The sequence below is a fragment of the Crocodylus porosus genome, unplaced genomic scaffold, assembly GCF_001723895.1.
Source record: "Crocodylus porosus isolate Cpor-Errol unplaced genomic scaffold, CroPor_comp1, whole genome shotgun sequence".
Lineage (NCBI taxonomy): Eukaryota > Metazoa > Chordata > Crocodylia > Crocodylidae > Crocodylus > Crocodylus porosus.
This window is the reverse complement of record NW_017728907.1, coordinates 28968728-28989534: the sequence shown is the minus strand read 5'-3', so window position 1 is coordinate 28989534 and position 20807 is coordinate 28968728. Positions and strand designations below refer to the sequence as shown.

Below are 20807 nucleotides of genomic sequence, written 5' to 3'. Positions count from 1 at the left end.
TGTAATAAAGAACATCACTAAATCTTTTAATGGACCAGTGAAGGTTGAAAGGGATGTCCCTGCATTTCTGTAAACATTTCTGTAAAAGCATCTTGTATTTGTTAATGTGCATTGTTTCTAAATTCATTTTGAAGCTTGCTTTCCTGTATTTTAGGTCCAGCAGTTGCAAGGAGTTTACAGTCTACATGATCCACACTTCTGGACTCTTTGTACTGATGTTTACATAGGGACTTTGAAATTATTTGTAGCTCCTGATGCTGACGCAAAGTGGATTTTAAGCCAGACTCACAATATTTTTACTCAGGTATGTCTGCTTTACTTGTTAACAGAAAGGTGAAAACTAAATAGCAGTTAGATGTCTGAAAACCATGACAGTGTGGTAGAGAAAACGTGGATGTCCCTTTGACAGATAGTATAAAACACGGAACAATAATTTTTTGCTGTTCTGTTTTCATCACATGTCCAAGTGCAGATAAGTGTTTCGCTTCTGATTATTAGTGCCGGCTACCAGAAACAGAAAGGAAGGGGAAAAGTCCTGTTTGATATGGAAAAATGGCCTATTTATCATTCAGTTTTGGGAATCTCTTATTGGAGATATGACATCCAAAGCTGTAATCTTTGAGGTGTATAACAAAGCTAACTTGAAGCCCCATATTGACATACAAGAGACCAAGAAAATAAATGAGGCTTCTGACCATAGAGGCTAAACTTACTTCTGCCTTTACTGTGATGCTTCTTTTGGGGATTCTTCCCTCCCACCTTTGAGAAGCTACATTCTTTGCATTATATATGGTTCCTTTAGCAACATCCATGCAGTGGTAACCATTAAATCAACCTTTACCAGCAGTTGCCACATGGTGATATGAGATCACTATATTTCCCTTTATCTACAGTTAAGAAGTAACTTCAGCATCTTAATAGCATGGTTTAGTAAAAGCATTTCCAGATGAGACTGGGCTACTGAAATCAATGCTGCCCACAAACATGCTTTTTAGGAAATTGTCTGTTAACCCAAAGCAACTTTTCTGTCATTTACTGGGCGCAGCTACACAGTGCAATGAATGTGACTGAATATACTCTGGGTCAATTTGAGCCAGAGTAAACTAATCCTGACATCATCCTCAACACGTGTTTAAGTGCATAATTTACTGTGCTGCTGGATACTACTTGTATCTGATGGGACTAGCTGGCAGTGCAGTAAATTAGTCTACTGTGTCATAATTGTTCCGTACGTGTAGGCAGTGACACTTTACTGCATACTGTATAGATATGCCCACTGGCACCTTAAAGGAAAAAATAATGGGATTCAGTTGACTGTTTACTAGGTAGGCACTGATAGAGATTTAGGGGCCAATACCAATAGCTGATTTTTAAGGAGGCATATAAGCCAATACTGACTGATCTGATTTCCGATCCAGCTGTGTGCAGCTGGTAAGTCTGTTGTGATAAAAGGGGAGGGGGTAGGGAAGAGGCATGTGGGGGCATCACGGTGAGGGAGGGGGTGGGGCTGATGTAGGTGATGTATGGGTAGGGTGGGTGTGGGAAAGGAGCCACAGGGAGTGGGGAGTGGCTCTACTGCTGCTCCCACTGCTCATCTGAGGGAGGGGGTGTGCCCCCTGGATCTGTGCTGGGCGGGCCGGGCAGGCTGCAGTGCTGTACTCAGAGTGGGCAGTGGCAACACTGGAAGGGGGCCTGTGGAAGGGGGGCTGCAGTCACCCTAGATTTTGCTGTAGCCCTCCCCCACCTCCCACTGCCACCCACTCTGGGCTCAGCACGGCCCCTGGCCCCAGCCTGCAGCTGCAGCCCACTCCGCTCCATGCAGATCCAGGAGCACAACCTGCCCCCACCCCCCTGGACCCTCCTGGAGAAGCAGTGGGAGCCAACCGGACAAGCAGCATGCAGCAGCAAGAGCTGCCCCGCACCCCCTGGACAAGCCATGGCTCTGTCCCGTACCCACCCCAGCCGGGCAGTGCCTACCCCAACTCCATTCCCACCTTCACCATGGGGGGCATTAATCTGCCTCCCCCACACCCCTTCCTTTCTCCCTCCCCTTTCACTACAACAGATTTACCAGCTGCACGCAACTCTCCATGCTGCCGTGCTGTGCTCCTCACTGCCTGTGTTCTGTGCTGCCGTTTATCAACCATATTATTGCCCACATCAGGCCAATTTACGATACAGTCAATTTTCTTTATATCAGTGCTGATCCGATATCAGACTGATGCATCAGTGCACCTCTACTGCCATGGGAAGGCATCATTGATTATGAATTTTTCTGTAGATGGGATCTAAAGTACAGTATCAAATGATAGCAGAGTGGTCTCCAGTAAAAATAACTGCTGTTATCTGTTGCATTAACTCTGCCACATCACCTTGTTTTATCTAAGCTGACCGTTCGAAACATCTTAACCCCAGCTGGGAGCTGGTTCCCAAGTATCACAAGATGCAGCATAGTGCTTGTTTCTGAAAAGAATGAATCATCTTCACTATTGAACTAACACAAATCGTTAATCTGTCAGATAAAAGGGTTCCTTTCCCAATGCACAAAGATTTTTGACTTCTCTAATTGAACTGAAAAGTTCTCTCCAGAAGAAGACATTTCTTTGTTGCTTGATGAGTAAAATCCAAGATACTTAACTGTCTGTTCTCTAACTTGAGTGTCCTGTCATTTCATCTCTGAACCAAACTTATACGTAGAGATATTATTTCTAGACGGATATCCCTTGTGCTACTGTCGGTCTAAGGCACATCCTGCGTTTGGCCTCTTGGGAGGATGACTTCTTTCACATACCTGTATCTCACCATCACAGAAAATTTTGACTGTAAGACTGCAGATCCAGCATCATTAATTGGACTCTTTATGTGGTCCATGTGTCCTTATTTCCCAGAGTCAGTCTTCAGTTTTAATGGGATTGTCTGAAAAGTTCAGATGGAAAGATACATGTACTCACATCCCCTTGAGTTTATAGTGTTTTTTTAATTTAATGGGAATTTAGCTCTTAGAACTGAATCAAGACAGGTTCAATTAATGCTGAAGGAAGTTTGAAGAACCACAGGGTTAGAAAAATCCTGTCTTTCATGTGATTAGAAGATTGTGGCCCTTCCTGTTAGATGCAGGTCTGGGCATGTTTCATTTATTTGTGACATCTAAGTTGTAATGTTGTAACTTCTAACAATTGGTAGCAAATGCAGCAGTCCTTTTGTTTAGCAGTGTGAGTCATGAATGCATCACCTTGAGGCTTTGATCCCTAGACTTTTCCCATATAAAGAGTCCTCCAGTTCAAGGTCTTTCTCCTGGTCATTAAAGCTTCTCTGGGGAATTTGCTGTGAGGTCTCTTCTCATTCTAAACCCATATTGTCTCATAATGACTGTGTGTTGTTGAAACAACGGCATTCCCTAACAGAGGGACGCTTGAGATATGAATTTCACAGGAATTGGACCTACATTATAGAATTTATTTCTCTGGGAAATGACCACTGGACTCTGCACTTGCAGTACAAAATGCCCAACTTTTTGGCTTGTCTTTTCCACAAGATACCTTGATTTCTTGGAGAAAATGCATGCACATTTGACAAGTGTTAGCAAATAACATTAATATATTTTGATGACAGGAAAGTGAAGGGATTATTGCTATAATTTCTGTTCTTAAATTCTTGAGAAGCAGTCAAATACCAGGAGTGTGCGGGGATCATCATTATCTATGTAACTGACTTTGATTTTGAAGCTAATAGTTTTTTAATGATTTCACTTATAGTTATTTATATAGAATGGTGTTAAAGTTAAGGGAATTCCTTACATTTAAACATGTTAGGGCTTTTGAAAGAAGTGGTTCATAATCTATATGCCCAAAAGGTGTTTTGGCCTTTCTCATATGCACCATTACAATACTGGTCTTTTCTGAAATTCCTGCTTTTATGCTGTAGGCAGCTTCATATTTCAAACCTGCATGTCATATTGTTATGCTTTACTGCACTTGAGCTGGCACAGTTTCAAGGGTTTACTTTTGTTTTGAGATGCTGGGATTAGTGCTGGAGGTTTATTATGGGAATGAGGACAATAGAAATTATCTGGGAATAATTTCATTCATGGCACAGCAGTTACAAAAGGCTTAATTAAAGAGGGTAGTATAAGAAGAGGACTTGAGATATTAGGTTGATGTTATTTAAAAGCTTGCATGTATTAGACTTGTAGTACTTATGAATTTTTAGACTGTATGTGAAGGATTTATGCTTTCAGATGCACATTTTTAACCTTGTAACATCCCTACAAATCTTTGACTCTTGGGCTCGTGTAGTTCCACTTCTGATGGATGCTTGGTTAAGAATGGTGAAAGCATTACAAGAAAAGTATGTAGGTATTTAGCAGATGCATTAGGTAGTTCTCCCAGATAAAATTTTAGAAAGTAGCTAGGGTACAGTTGAGTGGGACATGCTTGCCCAGTTCACTAATTTTCTCTGTTTTTCTGTTGTTTACAGGCTGGAGTGAGACAGCTTTATGTACAGATTGACTTTGCTGCCATGTAGAAAACATCATAAATGTGTTCTTTGGACCAAAGTTTTCTGGTACTGTAACAGTATAAACTCTACTTCTTGAGGAAGAGCCTTCTCTCCCACAGTTCAGTAAGATCGAATGAACTGCCATCTCTGGGCTACTTTTATGGGATTCATCTCTGAGGAGTAAATATCAAAAGAATGTGTGTTATGGACTTTGGGTCTTGTGTTTTGTGGCCCCCAAACTTTTTTAATTTTTTGTGGGGGCGGGTTTGTTTTTACTTATTACATTTGTTTCAATAAGAATGTGGTACTGCAAGCCCTGGGTCAGATCTTCAAAGCTGCTGCTGAAACCACCGTTCCTTCCCATAAAAGCAGTGTTACCAAGAATTGGAAATGTTTTGTACATAATGTCACAATGGTTGACATTCTTCAGTATAATGGTATGTTTGTAAAATTGTTTGTACTTTGCAAACTTAATGAACCAAACCATATTGGGTTTTCAAAGTGCCTTTTATATCAGCAAAAGTATTTGCCAGCGTAGATGCAGAATATCAAGGGTTTTTATTATTTTTATGCCTGTAATTTGTACACAGTCTGAGTTTTGCTTGTGATATGTGATTTTTTTTTTTGTGTACTTCCATTATTGTAGGTGTTAAACCCCATTTATTGTTCCATCTTACCAAATGAACAGGAGTTAATTTTGCTTAAAATTTGACATTATCATTGTGGGAAACTTGCTTTCAAAACAAACTGGATATTTTGATAAATATCTCTTGTGCAAAGGGTTTTTTTAACCAAATTAATTGGTTAGACCTTGATTTAACACACTAAGTGGAACAGCCTTTCAATCTTGTTGCAGTAATTAGGGATGATCTGATGCTATGTCCACATTCACCTGTCATCATATAAAGGGGAGAGGTAGTGGTAGGGAAGTGGTGGTGATGAAAGTGCTGCCTTGGTCTGTATCTTTGAAATAGTGACTTTTTTCCTGAATAAGTTTGGTTGTGAAACTTAATCTCTTAGATTGTAATAAATTATGATGGACTTTTGAAGACTATGAAAGGGATTGTAGAGGAAGTCATTGCCCCTGACAACAGTGAAAACTGGGATGGGGAGCTTTCCCCAGCAATTGGACCAGAAGTGAGAAATGAAGACTAGCATATGTGCTGTTTCAGGTTACATTCCAGCTTGCCGGGTTTTGATTGTGTTTTCAGCATTTGTCTCTGTAATGCTTTGTGTGTTCCATAAATAATGACTGTTTCAGTCTTGAACAGCTTTGCCAGCTGAAACACCCAGTTGGACCATATTTTTCTAGTGTCAATATTACTTTCCATTTTGAATCCAAAATAGGTTTCTAAGACAATCCTACTTCACCTCTTACTATAGATTTAGTGCTTCTACTAAATTGTAGCACTTCCTATATTTTCTCTTTCTATTGTTTGAATTCAGAAACTGAATATGTGTCTTTGGCTTCCAGGTTTGAAGTTGTTCATCATTCTGAACAAGGGAGGCTGAGTTTTATTAACTAGAAACAAATATGCTGTTTTTCATATGGAACTTTGTTTTTGAAAAAGAAATGGGTATTTTACATACCATGCCTTGTAGAGTAAACTAAGGCAAGGATGCTTTTTGGAAGAATCATAGCTGCTGGGGACTGGTATGAATTCTAGGTATATTACTAAAGTATGCAGCTTCCACATCAGAGATGATAAGGAAGTTCAAGTCTGTTTTATTCTACTCCAGTCCTAGCCCATATTTTCACATTAAGTCATTGTTGGTTGATAAATTAATAATCTGTTCTTTGACATGGGTAAACCAGAAGTGAGATGAAAATGCAAATACTGAATTCATATTTCATATAAAGCTGTGATTCAAATCCGTACCAAGTAAGATGCTGTGATTCAAATCCCTATAATTTTTGTAGTTTCTTGCACATAAATGGATTGTTGGTGTCTTTTGTTTCTGATTTTTGTGGACTGTTTTCTCTATTCCTTCCCTTTTGTTCAGATTATTTCAGCAATGCTGAACATGATGTTCTGTCATTGTAAACCATCATTTTAAAAGCAAGAGCCAACTTCCATCATCTAAATTGCATAAGCAGTGAATCTTGAGCTGACGTTTGGTACAAATTAGTCTTTGTAGAGACGTGGGGCAAGATCCAAAAGATATTTAGGCACATATCCTCCTGTTGAAATCCCTGAAATCCCATTTAAGCCAATGGGCTTGTAGGTATGTGAATCTTTTTGAATATAGAACTCAGAGCCTCGACTTTGTTTAAAGCCTAATAAGCAAGAACTCTTAATCCTGGTCTTTAAACAGGAGTGTAGCACGGACCAAATGGTTAGGCTTTGGCCACTTGTGAATGTTTTAACTTTGTTTTAGTTAAATGGTTTTTCAGTTGTTGTGATGTGCTCTACATCTTTCTGTAAGTGAGCAACTGTCTGGATGTTGCTTGCTTTTTTTTCTTGAACACTTCAAACAATGTGGCTAATCTGTCTTGCCAAAAGACAGCTCTTGACTGAGAATATAATCAATTTTCTGAACAGAGAGCTTTACTGAAAAGTGCTTTTAAACTTTTTTGGCAACTTTTTTTGTATTGCCTCGCCAGATCTTTAATTTAAAACTCTTAGAAACACAAACACAGGGCTAGGTTATTTCCTGACCAGAAATGTGTATATGGTTCTTAATCAAGATCATACAATCTTAATCATATTGGGGATAATTTGAGGTTTTATAGCAAGACACAGATGAATTCCATATTTGTTGCTGAAAATCGTAATTTAAGGTTAAGGATACTGTATTGAAGCCAGTTGCTTGCAGTCAGCAGTATGATGATACTGTTATTTTGGATTACACTATTTTTGCTGAATAGACTTATTTTAAAAGAAGCACCAATAAATTGGTCAAAAACATGGGTAATATGGTATTTCTTGTTTGTGTAAACCTACCTTGGTTACATTCAGTCCAATGGCATGATAGCAGTTAGCTGGGGGCGGGGGGGGGGGTTTCACCTACTAAGGAACTGATACAGCTTGGGGTTAAGAATGCTACAGTTCTTGGAGGCTAAAAGCCATGTGGGTAATTTAAAACTCCAGAACCTTGAACATCAAGACCAACTTCCTACTGTGTCTTTTGCTTAATGATAACATGAAAGATTCCTATTCTAGGACACCAGTGGGAGATACCAAATGGAAAAACTGTCAGAAGACCAAAGATGGATGCAGCTGTAAAAAAGATGACCTGAGTGATGATGTTTTTGATTCTTCTAGTTGGTTCTTTCCCAAGTATATTTTGTGCATTTCAGACTAGTACTACTGTATCTATTTCTCGTGACTGAAAACTGGAATAATTCTAGGCAAGTTCACGGAACTTTCAGCTTTCATAAAACTTTGACTTGCACATAAATGAATGGCATGATAACTACAGAAACTGTGGTGTGGCATCTTTTTACATTTCACTAATTAGCAAACCTAGTAATTGTCAAATTTAGCAATCCCATTCAACTCTTGGTGAAAACGTAACAGCAAGTACTTTAATTAATCTTATTCCTGAAACTTAGTGGGGGGAAAAGGTGCCCTCAATATTGCTTGACACTGTACACACCCTGGAGGAGACTACCCTCTGTCTTCACGAGTGTGTAATCTTGGATTCTGATCCTGTAAAACCTCTGAGAGTAAAGTTAACCTCTGTTTATGATTGGAGCCTAAGTAGATCTCATATTTAATCCCACAGCAATATCCTGTATTAAATTAGTATAAAATAAGTTCATCAAAATAAATGAACCAAGTATTTATTTTTGTAATTCACTCTTTTACTGAACTACAGCCAGTCTTCCAGTTAGCCATGAGAGCTGGCAAAAGGTATCCATAGATATTTGTGATATTTTTAAAATGTAAAACATTTTAGGCAGGCTGCCTTTTGCATGGAGACTTAAAATCTGAATTCCTATAAGTGGAAACTCAGTGCTACTGAACAAGAGCAACCATATTTGGAGATGTTTGATGGTTTGTTTTTCTAATATTTTTTAAGAATTAAAGAGCTGGGTAGAAGCAGGGAGGAAGGAATTTTTACAAGAATCCTAATACAGATTTCCATCCAGTTAAATGTGGGAGAAGTAGGTCTGACAAGCAGCTGATTCACTAAGCCTTGTCCACTTTTTTTTTTCCCCCCCAATAATTGTTCTGTTGTTGTCAAATGAATTTCATTTCATTTTTAAACGTCATGTGATTTTTATACTGTAATGGAATAAAAAAGTACGTAGCTTTCTCCCACCCAGATCCTACAACTGTAATGCAGTTTTTTAAAAACAAAATATGTAGTGGTTTCTGCCTATGCTCTTAAGAACTCTGTATTGTATTCAGTGGCATTGCCCATTCCATAGTTACTTCCTCCTTCCCCTTTCTCTGCCACAAATCCATGATCTGCAAATTTCCAGGGCTCCTTTCTGGGTTTTATGCCCTTTTTAGTCCTTGTGCTAGTGCACCTGCTCAGGCCTTTGCCTAGAGGTTGCAATAATGTGCTGTGACAAGGTGCAATGCATGCTCCCACTGTTTTCTGGTAACAGAGCTTTTAATTCTTGTGCAAACACAGAATAACCTACCTGTTGGTTTTTGGAAGCCTTACTTCATACACCAGTTCCTCCCTCTGTGGTATTTTATTCTGCATAGTGTTTTGCAGAAATTTTGTTGTGTAAAGAAATTTGCATATTTCACTTCCCACATATTCCAAAAACCTCAAGAACATGACAGCACCTGTAGTGGCAGTGGGGTGTGCATGTGTGTACACACGCGTGCCAGGACCTTGCTGAAGAATGTAGCTGCACACAGCAAGTCTGCTTGCTTACACATGAAACAGTATGAATGAAAAACTTGCCAAACTTATTAGCAACACACAATACATTGGTTTGCCTTATCTGTTAATTTTCAAATACATGAAAAGTACTCTTTACAGTGGGCTTAATTTTTAAGGTGTTACCAGAGCACCTGTAAACATGTCTTAAGACAGCTGACTGCATACTCAGATTTGGTGTGGTAACGCTAGCCAAGACTTGCTCTAAGTGCAATATTAGAAATTTTTAATGTACTGTTTTCTACTTGAATACAGTCTATGTAACATGTTCAATATTTTATGTATTTGAAAATGAGATTGTTTGGGATCAGATTTTCTTCTAATAAAATGCTAGTTTAAGAAAAGAGAAAAAACAAACACGTGCTTCCTTTTCCTACTGTTTTATGATATGCCCAAAGGGCAATAGTTCAAGATCTTGGAAAACCATCTACTAGCAGCAGGTTCTGAAAGTTGCGTTCAGAAGTAGCTTTCTCTGCCTTTAGTGCAGAACAGATGGGTCACACTTCCTAAGCATATGACAGACACCAGGAAAGCCGCCAAATAATCTAAAGCTTCCGATTCCAAAGGCTGCAACTTGTTGATACGAGCAATGCCAGGTGGCTTCTTTCTCCATTCCCTTCCTTTCAGATAAACTTCCTACTTCAGTTTCCCCAGGCTGCAAAGTTCTGTTCTGTGCTTTATCTTCCAAGGAAGTAGCAGGATTTATGGACAAGGCTGGCAGGTCCCCATATAATCCCCATTTGTATTTCGGGACTGTGATTTACAAATGACCAGTAAGTTTGCATGCAAAAATTCAACTTCTGACATACATACTCACTACATACGAGTGTTAGCATGTCTAATAACTGTTCTGTGTGTCTGCTCAATTTCATTTTTCATAGAGGCTGAATTGTTGTTTAGCACTTGTTTCACTTCCACTTACCACAAGATAAAGTAGATAGCTGAACATTACCACAGATCATCTGATAACCCTTCTCTCCCCCTACATCATGTCATACCATTTATCTATGCATGGGATTAATACAAGGTAATTTAGAAAAAGGATTCTCAACCAGGTTGCCACAGCACCCAAAGGTGCCACAAGATCCTTTTCAAGGTGCTGCACAGTATTCGTTGTATTAGATGTGCAAATACCTACATGATTCACAAGATGAACCCAGAGATTTCACGTCGGAATTCTTACCATCTAAAGCAGGCTGCCCTGTTTTGGATGTTGTGAGTTCTTTGTGGGAGAAGTGCTCTGTCACTTTTCTGTGGCTAGCAAGTAAAAGTTCAGAGGGGTCATTTTCCAAAGTGGGGCCTTGAATCTAGAAATATTAAGAACCAGTGTTTTAGAAATTTAAGGACAAACAACTGCTACAATGCAGAGGGCTAGGAAAGGCACCTTTATTCATGTATTCCTTTGACGCATTTTATTTTCAAAACTTAATTTATCCACAGCAAAAAGTTTAAGCATTTCTATCTCCAATGGATGCATGGCTCCTGTTATGATCATGGAATGTAGTGGGCCGCCTAGTTCCACTATGGACAGCTCTTGTAATGTGCCCGAAGCAATTTTCTGATCTGTGGCACCCACCCTTGCTAGGCCAACACAGATGGTATCTTCGGTAATTTCTGCAACAAAGAAAATAAAGTTTGCATCCTAGTAAAGAATTCCTCTATCATTTATTTTCTTGTGAATATATATTAATTAATGTTAAGCCACATGATTTACTTAGCAATATGCACACTGAAAGCTAAAGAACATAGTGATTCAAACATCTATGGAATTAGTCAAATCTCCTGAGAAGGGATCCTGATCTTCTCTGATAAAAAAAATCTCCAATTTTCAGATTAAAAGAAGTAATCCCCAATCCAAGTTTCCATGATTAAAATGAACTTCTGATATATGTACGTCATACAAATAGACATATATTCATTTTAATCATATAAATAAAATACATATATTAGGGGTTCATTTTAATCATGGAAATGTGGATTGGGGGTTACTTCTTTTAATCCAAAAATTGGGGGTTTGTTTGTTTGTTTGTTGTTTTATCAGAGAAGACTAGGATCCCTGCTCCTGAGCACCTACTTTTAATTAAAACTAAATCAAATCAGGAGGTTCACTGCAAACTGTGATGGTAGTGTGTTCTCTGAGACTACAGTAGTACTACAATGAAGAAACATGCTAACAATGAGATGGGGTGCAGCAAATACAAGTAGCTTTTACCACTCCACCAACAAAAAGCATGGAACGATAAACTGAACATAAGGGGATTTGTTCCTTTGAGACTGCCACTCAGGAACTGTCAACACATGCGAAAATAAGGATGTAAGAAGTGGCACGCTGGGTCAGACTAGTGGTCCATCTAGCCCAGTAGCCTGTCTCTAACAATGGCAGGAGCGGGTGCTAGAGGGAGAGGACTGAACTGGATAGATCTAAAACAGGTGGGCAAAATGGTGGATCCAGCTAGCGGCAGGACTCCATTTCCCAGCAGCCCCTGCCTGCACTGCTGCTGGTTTCCATGGAGACCCAACAGCAGCAGCACTGTGACAGCATGGGGTCAGGGTTTCCATAAACAATGGCCCCAGCAGTACTGGCAGGGCGAGTGGCTGGATGGGGAGCTCCTCTGTGGCTGGGATCTTGCAGTGGTGAGCGTTGTCTGGATCAGGGCAGAGCCACAATCCACTGCCTGCATGCCCCAGCACTGCTGGGGCTGGTCTCCACAGAAACCCTGGCTCTGTGCTGTCACTGTGCCACTGCTGCTGTGATCTCCATGAAAATCGACCTCAGCAACATGGGCAGGGGCTGCTGGGAAATGGAGTCCACTGTAGGCCTGATGTGGCCCATCCCTGATCTAGAGTGATCTGTTCCCTATTCAATACCCTCTCTGGCATCTACCATTATTGGTTTAGAGAAACCAGAGGCAGGAAACACTTCCAGCTGCTCACAGAGGATTGGAGACTATCTGTGTACTTTGCTTTACTTTAATTCCTGGTGTTAGAAGTATAAATTATTAGAGAATAAAGTCAGGTGATATGCCTTAAAATGGAGTTCTGTAAGTAAAAAAAAAAAAAAATCAAACCCAGTTTTAGTGGATTCATTCATGACAATTTGTTTAGCCTTGCTGCTGCTGACAGGGAAATTCAATACCCAACTCTATTTCTGAGGTATCCAAATCCCAGCCTGGCTGCACAAACTGCAGATAGGACTCCAAGGCTATGTTCGTTCAGCCTGGTAACACCAACACAGGCTCAGGCAAACTGCCTGAAATCAGCAGGGTTAATTTGGATTCATACCAGTGCAAATTAAAATCATGTTGTCAGAACAGGTAATGAATGAAGCAATACTATATAAATAGAGATCTCTACCTTGCTGTCAGTTATGGGGCCAAGGTGCCCAAGTTGGTTTGTTTGCAGTTGCCTAATATGTTATTAGCAAGATAGAGTTAGGACATTTTGAAGGCTGACATTTCCCTCTGGCCATGCTCTAACGCCCGGGGTAAACAAAAAACCTTCCATTCCAAGTTTTCAAACAGCTTCATCCTAAAGGTACCAGATGAATGGTAACTATGGGATTCCCAGACTAAGGCCTTGGCTACATCTCCAGGAGCCACTAACTCCCATTTATCAGTGCTCACTGAACTGCAGTACAGTTTGGCCTTTGCCAAATGCATCTTGTGATTAGACTGTAGGGTTGGCTAGTTCTGCTGTTGGTCAAGCAATGTTCAAATTAATAGGTGCTGGGCAGCATTGTACAGGCTGTCTATTCAGGATGGAATCTGGAAAGGAGGGAGCCTGGAGTGCTTGTGGATAAACAACAACTGCGTTATAAGTACCTGGTTCTTCTCCTTGGAGCCTCCGGTTTTGAACAATAGCTAGAAGCTGTTCTGCAGCTTGGTTCACACTCATGTATCGTGGAGGTTCATAAATCTTTTTTCCCCTGACGGAAAAGAAAACAATTTTAACACCTGCCTTGCCAAACACCATTAAACAACAAAATCCAAGGCTACTGTCATTCCTTCATTCCATCATCCCTTACACAGCAGCACACGTAACATTTTAGAGGGGTGACACCAATGCAACAACTAACAACCTAAATAGTGTCTGGGTCTCGTTCTGGATTTCAACAACAGAAAACAATCCCTGATGTTCTCTACACGCTTGTGTGGCAGCAGGGCATAGTCTGGCTGAAAGTTTGCTTTTAAGATAGAAGTGAGACTTATGCAATTACTTGAAAAGAGGAACTAAAATATTCCACTTCAAAGGGAAGTTCTACTGTTTCCCTATTAAACATCACACAGACAAAATCACAGACTAGAAACCTATTTGCTTATTCCCCAACAAAATGCTTTTCAGCTAGTTTGCCAGCTCTGGATTCATTCAAACAAATATTACAATGAAGCTCCAAAACAAACAAACCTCAGTTGTTCTGTCAGACTTTATGAATGTGAATCTAGGCCAGAATCACAGCATGTCTAGAAATGATAGTTTACAGTTCCCATTGTCACAATATATTGGTATATTGGGCGATGGTTAAGATGGTGCAGATCTCTAATTCAACCAAGTGAACATAGTTCAATAAACAATATATTAAAAATGCTTGTATTAAAGGAATAGCTTTGTATACTATATATGTATTTTCAAAATGGCAACTCACTTCATCAGATTCTCCAGATTTTGCTCCTTTACTTTAATGTCTGTGGATAAAACAGTAACATTAGATACAGGCACAGATATAGACTTCATCTTAACTGAAGACTTCTCAGTTGTCTAAAATGGTAACATGGGTTTAAATCACTAGGTCCTTTAAATATTTTCATATGCAGGTATTCTAGGTGTTGTGAGATTTACAAATTTGGATTACTGGCAAAGGTTATGTAGCTGTATTGTGGATTTCATACATTATTACCCAGGAATAATTATGGTTATAAGGAAAAGAGGAGAAATTGTTAAAGGTAGGTATTGCATCAGTTTCAAGGACTGTAGAAAAGATAGCCGTGACATATTCTTGTGTACAAGAATAACTGATTAACTTACAATGGGAGAGTAAGTGCAGAAATGATAAACTTCAAAATACTAATCTTACAAGCTTCTGCAAAGCAGATGCATTACACATACTGTATACAGATTCTAGGTCCAGTTGGACCTTAATGGTCCAATGGTAAAACAGCAGGACTGAACTATAGTAATCTTTCTTACCATCCTAAAAGGACCATGCTCAGGTTAGTGGTCAAGTTCAATCAAATCCTGGAAACCAATATTTTTTTTTAGTACATAGCAACTAAAATGTTATGAAACGTTTTGGTTCTACAACCTCTTTCTAACAGCTTTCATATGTTACACTATGCAGCAATGAAAATTATGTACAGAACAGAAGAAAGTTTTGCTTGTACTATCACACACTGATTTGGCTGTATTCAAATGAATGTGTGCGCTAATCTGTAAACAGAGATGGGTGACTTACAGCAATCAGCTTTGATACATGTTTAAAGTCTAAAAGTCTGCCAAAGTACAAGTTGTGGTGCATTTTCAATCTCAACAAAAGATGACATTATTTGGGTAATGGCATCAGAAGCAAGATAATTGAGGAACGTGTGTGTGTGTGTGTGTGCGCGCGTGTGCGTGCACACGCAAATCTTGTTTTAAAATACAAAGCTGTTTGAATTACAGGCAAAACGTTTATCATAAATTGATTACAAACCAACAATTGTACACTTCTAGATTTAAAAAGTTTAGCACCATTTCTGTAATTTGCTTTCACTCATGTGTAAAATATATTCACTTAAATCTGAAATTTAATTGGCTGATCAAAATGAAGACCATAACTGGCACTGAAGAAACAAATGATTTTAAATGTGGTAATTTTCAAACTGAGATAAAATTAGACTCAGGTATCAAAATTGTCTTGAATCCCCCACAGAGCTTTCAGATTCACAATTCAATTTTCCTGTGTGTTAAGCAGTTTGCCTTTCCTTTTGCTGCGTTAAGTAAACACAAAAAGGGAAATGACTTTACAAAAAAGCTAACAAGCACACAGCAAATAAGTTATTTTTTTCTCTGTTTTCAAATTTAATTCTGTGTAATGTAATAATAAAAGCAATTTTTATCCCATCTGAAAGTGAAGTTTATCGCTCTTTAAAAAAAGTTACCAACTTCTCATTTTAATGAACTCCAAAAAGAAGAAGCAACTTCCATTGCTGTATATTGATGCTACTGTGTTTAAATGGATTCCAGAGCAGGGTTCTTCCAGCTACCACAGAATACTGTGCATGATTTGCTTAAAATATTATTGATTTGTTATATGCCAACAACTCCCTGGTGAGACTAAAAGATGCAGGGAAATTCTTTCAGAGACTATTTGGGCCCTTACATCAGGAGTCCTGACATAAGGACCCAATCCTGCATGCTCTTTACTGCACATGGATTGTTCTATTAACTTCAGCAGGGCTAGTCATGTAAGCAAAGTTAGGCATAAATCTATGTACTTGCAGTAAAGATTTACAAACCTTGGATCATAGGAGGCAGTAGACAAAGATCAAAATATTGGAAGAGTTGATGCTAAATTAAATCAATTTAAAATCTTTGCTTTCCAGTGCTATTTTACAAAAGGTGAGCCTGTCACATTGGAAAAATTATGCTAGAAAACAATGGAATTTTGACTATTTACAGGACTTGTCTCCTCCAAGGTCAAGTTCATTAAAATCTAGAATAAAAAACACGATCACATGAGATTTTCTAATTACTGCAAGATTTGCATCCCAGGGTGGAGATATTTTTCTTTAATCCCATGCTACATCTAGCAACATATAGAAATCTGCTCCTTGTTGAATTCTGTAGAAGTCTAGTTCCTGTGGACCTCCTTGATTCCCCTATACTAATTCCTCAATCTGGGTGCATACAATGTGGCAGCAACATCACAACAAATGTCACTTACCAAGTAAGCATAGTGTGTGCATTCCATTCTGCCTGTTCTTTCCGATCTTGTCAAAAAAGCTTTCTGGTTTCCATGTATCTGTCCAGAAAACTACAGACACTGTTTCTCCAAAATTGTACAACTACAAAAAATGCAAGCAAACAGGAGAAGTTAAATGAAGACAAAGAAGTTCCTATAATATTAAACTGAATAAAGGAAAGTTTCACAAAGTAAAGATAGCAAGAAAAGTCCTGATGCTGGTTAAGGACGCAACATTTACAGCAGACATCATTGCCTTGTATAAGAGTTCTCCTTCTATACAAAAGGGTTGCTGCATATGCAAGAAGGAATACATGAAAACAACTTTTTACAAAGGTATCTTGTCCTCCCCTTTCCACACAGCAACTCTCTGCATTCCTTGGAATGCTTTCATGCTTGCCTATGTCTTCATTTTTTATTTTTATCAAAGCCTGGAATTAGTGACCTCCTCTCTCTAATACAGAACAGGCAGCTTGCTAGCTCCTTCACCCTCAAACAGTGATGTATGTTATCCTCATTTATCATTCTCTGCCTCCTAAGGTTTGAATTCATCTCCTTATTCTGGTCACCATTATTTAATTTTCAATCTGTCTTCTACCCTTAAAAGGGCCTCTATTTACAATCCTAACAAAGGCAAAAGTCCTCATTTAAGTCAAGGGGACTTTTGCTTCAGTTACAACTGGTGTGTTGAGCTCTTAAGGACAGAACTGCAAGTGTCAAGTTGTTTTATTTCTTAAAAGAAAAAGGAATTATGTAGGCAGCTTCCAACTGTAAGTCCAGTACAGTTTCTCTCAAGTCTTAGGGCTATTGCTCCAGTGTTATTTACACAAAAATGGTGCTGAGAACTGAACTGAAATGAGGGTTTCATCATGCAAAGTAACCTAAGATTCTAGAGAAACAAGTGGTATGAAAATTTGAACACTGGGATATGGGCAGATACTGTGCATGCAACAGCTCTTTTGATACACAAGTACAACTGAAAAGCATAACTGCAATTCAATACAGTGCCGTCTATCCCCACCAGCTTCATCTGACCCCCAGTACACTCTGATATCAGCTACATTTTTACAGCAACGGTGACAAGTGGAAAATTTTGAAGTAATGTCCTTGCAGATGTGTTTCAGGAGAGCTTAAGTAAAACGGGCATTTCTGTAAGAAGTAACTTAAGCCAGAATTTGGCTTGGAAATCTTCACTGCTGCTGATATAGGAAGGTGAAATTAACAGTATCCTACATCATTCAGAGGTAGCAGCACATGTTAAATGCTCTCATCTAGCTATTTTGTGCTCAGGGCAAGTCTCAGGTCTGGCAACAAATGGTTCTGCAACTCCCTGATACTGGGGCTGGTTGGTCCTGGTCCAGCAGTCATGGATTGCTGTGGTATAGGGATGTCCTAGTCCCAACCCCACTTTTCTCCTATGCCTCAGCTGCCTCCCCTTAAGTACAAGTCCTGAGGTGGCAGAGAAGCAGTAGATCAAAACAGGAGGAGAGGTAAGATGGAGAGAAGAATCTATTCTTCAAGCCTGGTACAGAAGGAGAAGCCCCTATCTGCTTCTAGTAAGAAAGGAGAACTGCATTCCTCTCTTCACTCCTTATGCTTTAAACCAGGGGTGTCAAACGCACCTTGTGCCCTTGGGCAGATCTGGACTGTGGGGCTCCTTGCAGGCCATATCCAACCCAAGACACAAGAAAGTTATGGCAGCAGCTCTGGCTCTGGTTCTGGCTTCAAGCTGGGGCACACAGTGGCAGCTCTAGCCCCTGGTACATGTCCCATGCCAAAGCCAAAACTGCCATCACCAATACCACCTGTCCTGTGCTGGAACCAGAGCCAGAGCTGCTGCACTACATGCCCTGTGTCATGGTGGCAGCTCCAGCTCTGGCATGGGGCACATGGCAGAAGCTAAGAGTCAGGGAGGCGGAGCAGCAACAGTGTGGATGGGAAAAGTGGCCAGAAGGCAACCAGAGCTGTCAGCCCTTGTTTGCCCTCTTGCTATTGATTGCCACACCCACTGGGGCCCTCAGGCCCCAGACTTCTGGCAGGCTACTCCCCAAAGCCATGCTGACAGTCTGGTGGGTCAGCTGGAGCAGCTCCAGGGGCTGGATCCAGTCTGTGAACTGTCAGTATGACAACCCCTACTTTAAACCATGCAGAGAAGCAGTTGTGAGGGCTTTGTGTCACCTGGGGATTTCTCCAGACAGGACTACCTTCCTATGGCCATGTAAGTTATAGATTCAGCTCTTTTACACCAGCAAAGCAGAATAAAGCAGCCAGAGGGCACTGGAGAACTGGGCCTGTTGTTTCAGCTCAGACTGTCCCGATGAAGCAAAGTAAAAAAGAACATTTCTAGAACCCCCCTGTCTTGGCTTAACACATTCATGCTGATAGAGAGATAGTGTTTTCACTGAATTCTTAGAATATTACACAAAACAGTTTCCTCGTTTAAATTAGATAACTCACAAACAGCCCCTATTTTACAGTTTGCAAGACAAAGATTGTCAGGAACCTAAATAAAGGCTCATATCAAGGGAAAATGATGCAACTTAAAATATTTCAGGTCTACCCTCTAGAAAGAAAACAGATCTAAAGCCAACTTCATACATTTATACTTAATGAGCTGCCCCCCCTTCTCCGTTTGGTACCAAAACAAGAATAAAAACTGTTGAAACAATGGTCAATTAGTTTGAAGGGTGCCTTTGCTTTTGTTTTGAAGAGCTTTTCTGTACTGGAATCAGATCAGCTTTTACTGCTAAAATGTAATTCCCCCTGTCTGTACTGTGAACCATCCACACACACTGATAACTAATCTCAACCCCTCTGTAACATCTGTGACTCTCTTTGCTTGGAGCACCATGTCTTAGTTATAAAAGGTATAAAGAGAAGACTGAACCATCACACTTAACAGAGAAAGAGACATATACCACACACTTGTATACCATCACTCTACCAATTACCCTCCTTCATTACAAATGACATTGACAAGATAAGCACCATCCATATATCTAGGCTACCAGAACTCTCAGGGAGGATGATTAATTATCCACCAACACTAACTAGCTATCTTCCCTATATGTCTTTGAGATCACCAAAGGGCCATTCCAGACAATCTAGCAGTGTCCTCAAGGCTTTGCTGTAGCAGTGTCAGCCATTTCCAAAGGTGCTGAAAGGTCCATAATAAAGACAGACTGGTTCCCATATGAAAACAGTAGATCACTCCTTACTCCAGAATGAGTGGTCTTCATTTCAGAAGGTCTGACCTAAATTTGAACATACTTAAGGGGAGGAACATTGGATAGAGAAAAACTTTTTTCTCTCTACCAGAAAACAAAGGGAAGGATTGATTAAAGACCAGATTGTGATTTAATTATGGCAGCTGCAACAGGGACATCACCCTCCTATGAACTCATTGGAAATGACCAACTAATTTTACAATTAACTATCTGCTGACTGCTTTGTGGTCCACCATTCCTCTCCGCAGTGAGTGTGCAGTAGGGTACAGCAGTCTAATATTTCTCTTGAGTAATCACACACATTTCCCACAGCAATGGTTTGCCAATTTCTGTGGTAGAGATTTTTTCCATGTCTTTTGCAAACCAGAATAATTCAATACCACTCCCCAACTCACTGAATGCCTTTTACATACTGTTACAGTAAGAGAAATTTTTGGGCCAGCTTGCAGAGGCACTTAAGGCAAGGGATGTAGTTGTCATGGGTGATTTAAATTACCTGGACATCTGCTGGGAGGAACAGTCGGCCAGGTCAGGCCGTTCCAGGAAGAGATACAGGACCTCCACTTAATTCAGGAGGTGCACAGTCCCACCAGAAGAAATGCCCTGTTGGACCTGGTCCTGGCCACAGGCGACAACCTGGAAAGGGGCCTCCAGGTCCTTGACCACCTGGGTGATAGTGATCATTTCTTGCTGGAATTCACCATCCAGCACAGGGTGTCAAGGGCCTGCAGTAAGGCGGAAGCCCAAGATTTCAAGAGGGCCAACTTCAATGAGTTGAGGAGATTGGTGGGAGAGGCGCTGGGGTTCTCGAGAGCAGGGGACCTCAGTGCCCAAGATGAGTGGTCGTTCCTTAAGGAGACGATACTCAGGACTCAAGGGGTGACCATCCCAACAAGACGCAAGGGGGGCAGGAGTGCCCAAAAGCCCCCCTAGCTCACCAAGGGTGTCCAGGAATGCCTGATTGCCAAAAAGGCGGCATACACCTGGTGGAAGGGGGGTGCTATCACCAAAGAGGAGGAGGAGTATACCTCCTCTGCTAGGGCCTGTAGGGGGGCTGTCAGGAAAGCTAAGGTGGACATAGAGCTAGGACTAGTGTCCAAGATCAAAAGATAATAAAAAGTCCTTTTTCAAATATATAGGGAGGATGAAGAAAGCACCAGGAAACGTGGGGCCCCTGCAAGATCCTCTGGGCAATCTGGTGGTTGTGCCAGACGAGAAAGCAGACCTCTTTAACCAATTCTTCACCTCTGTTTTCTTGTGCAGGGACCAGGACTTCCCCACCGTGATGCAAGACGGACTTG

At 40.3% G+C, this 20807-nt stretch overlaps 2 protein-coding genes across 3 annotated transcripts in view; one reads left to right on the top strand and one right to left on the bottom strand.

Annotated features, from left to right (window-relative positions):
• The window catches only part of SLC30A7 (solute carrier family 30 member 7), a 53129-nt gene extending 45720 nt beyond the window's left edge, over positions 1-7409 (top strand). For both annotated transcript variants that reach the window (XM_019531018.1, XM_019531019.1), the window contains exons 9-10: positions 155-304; positions 4477-7409. In XM_019531018.1, the coding sequence (XP_019386563.1) occupies positions 155-304; positions 4477-4524 (198 nt within the window). In that variant the 3' untranslated portion in view covers positions 4525-7409. The remainder of the gene's footprint in view (positions 1-154; positions 305-4476) is intronic.
• Positions 7410-10699: 3290 nt separating this feature from the next.
• The window catches only part of DPH5 (diphthamide biosynthesis 5), a 35412-nt gene continuing 25304 nt past the window's right edge, over positions 10700-20807 (bottom strand). The window contains 4 exon segments of the mRNA XM_019531014.1: positions 10700-10956; positions 13164-13267; positions 13985-14024; positions 16262-16382. Of these exon segments, the coding sequence (XP_019386559.1) occupies positions 10733-10956; positions 13164-13267; positions 13985-14024; positions 16262-16382 (489 nt within the window). The 3' untranslated portion in view covers positions 10700-10732.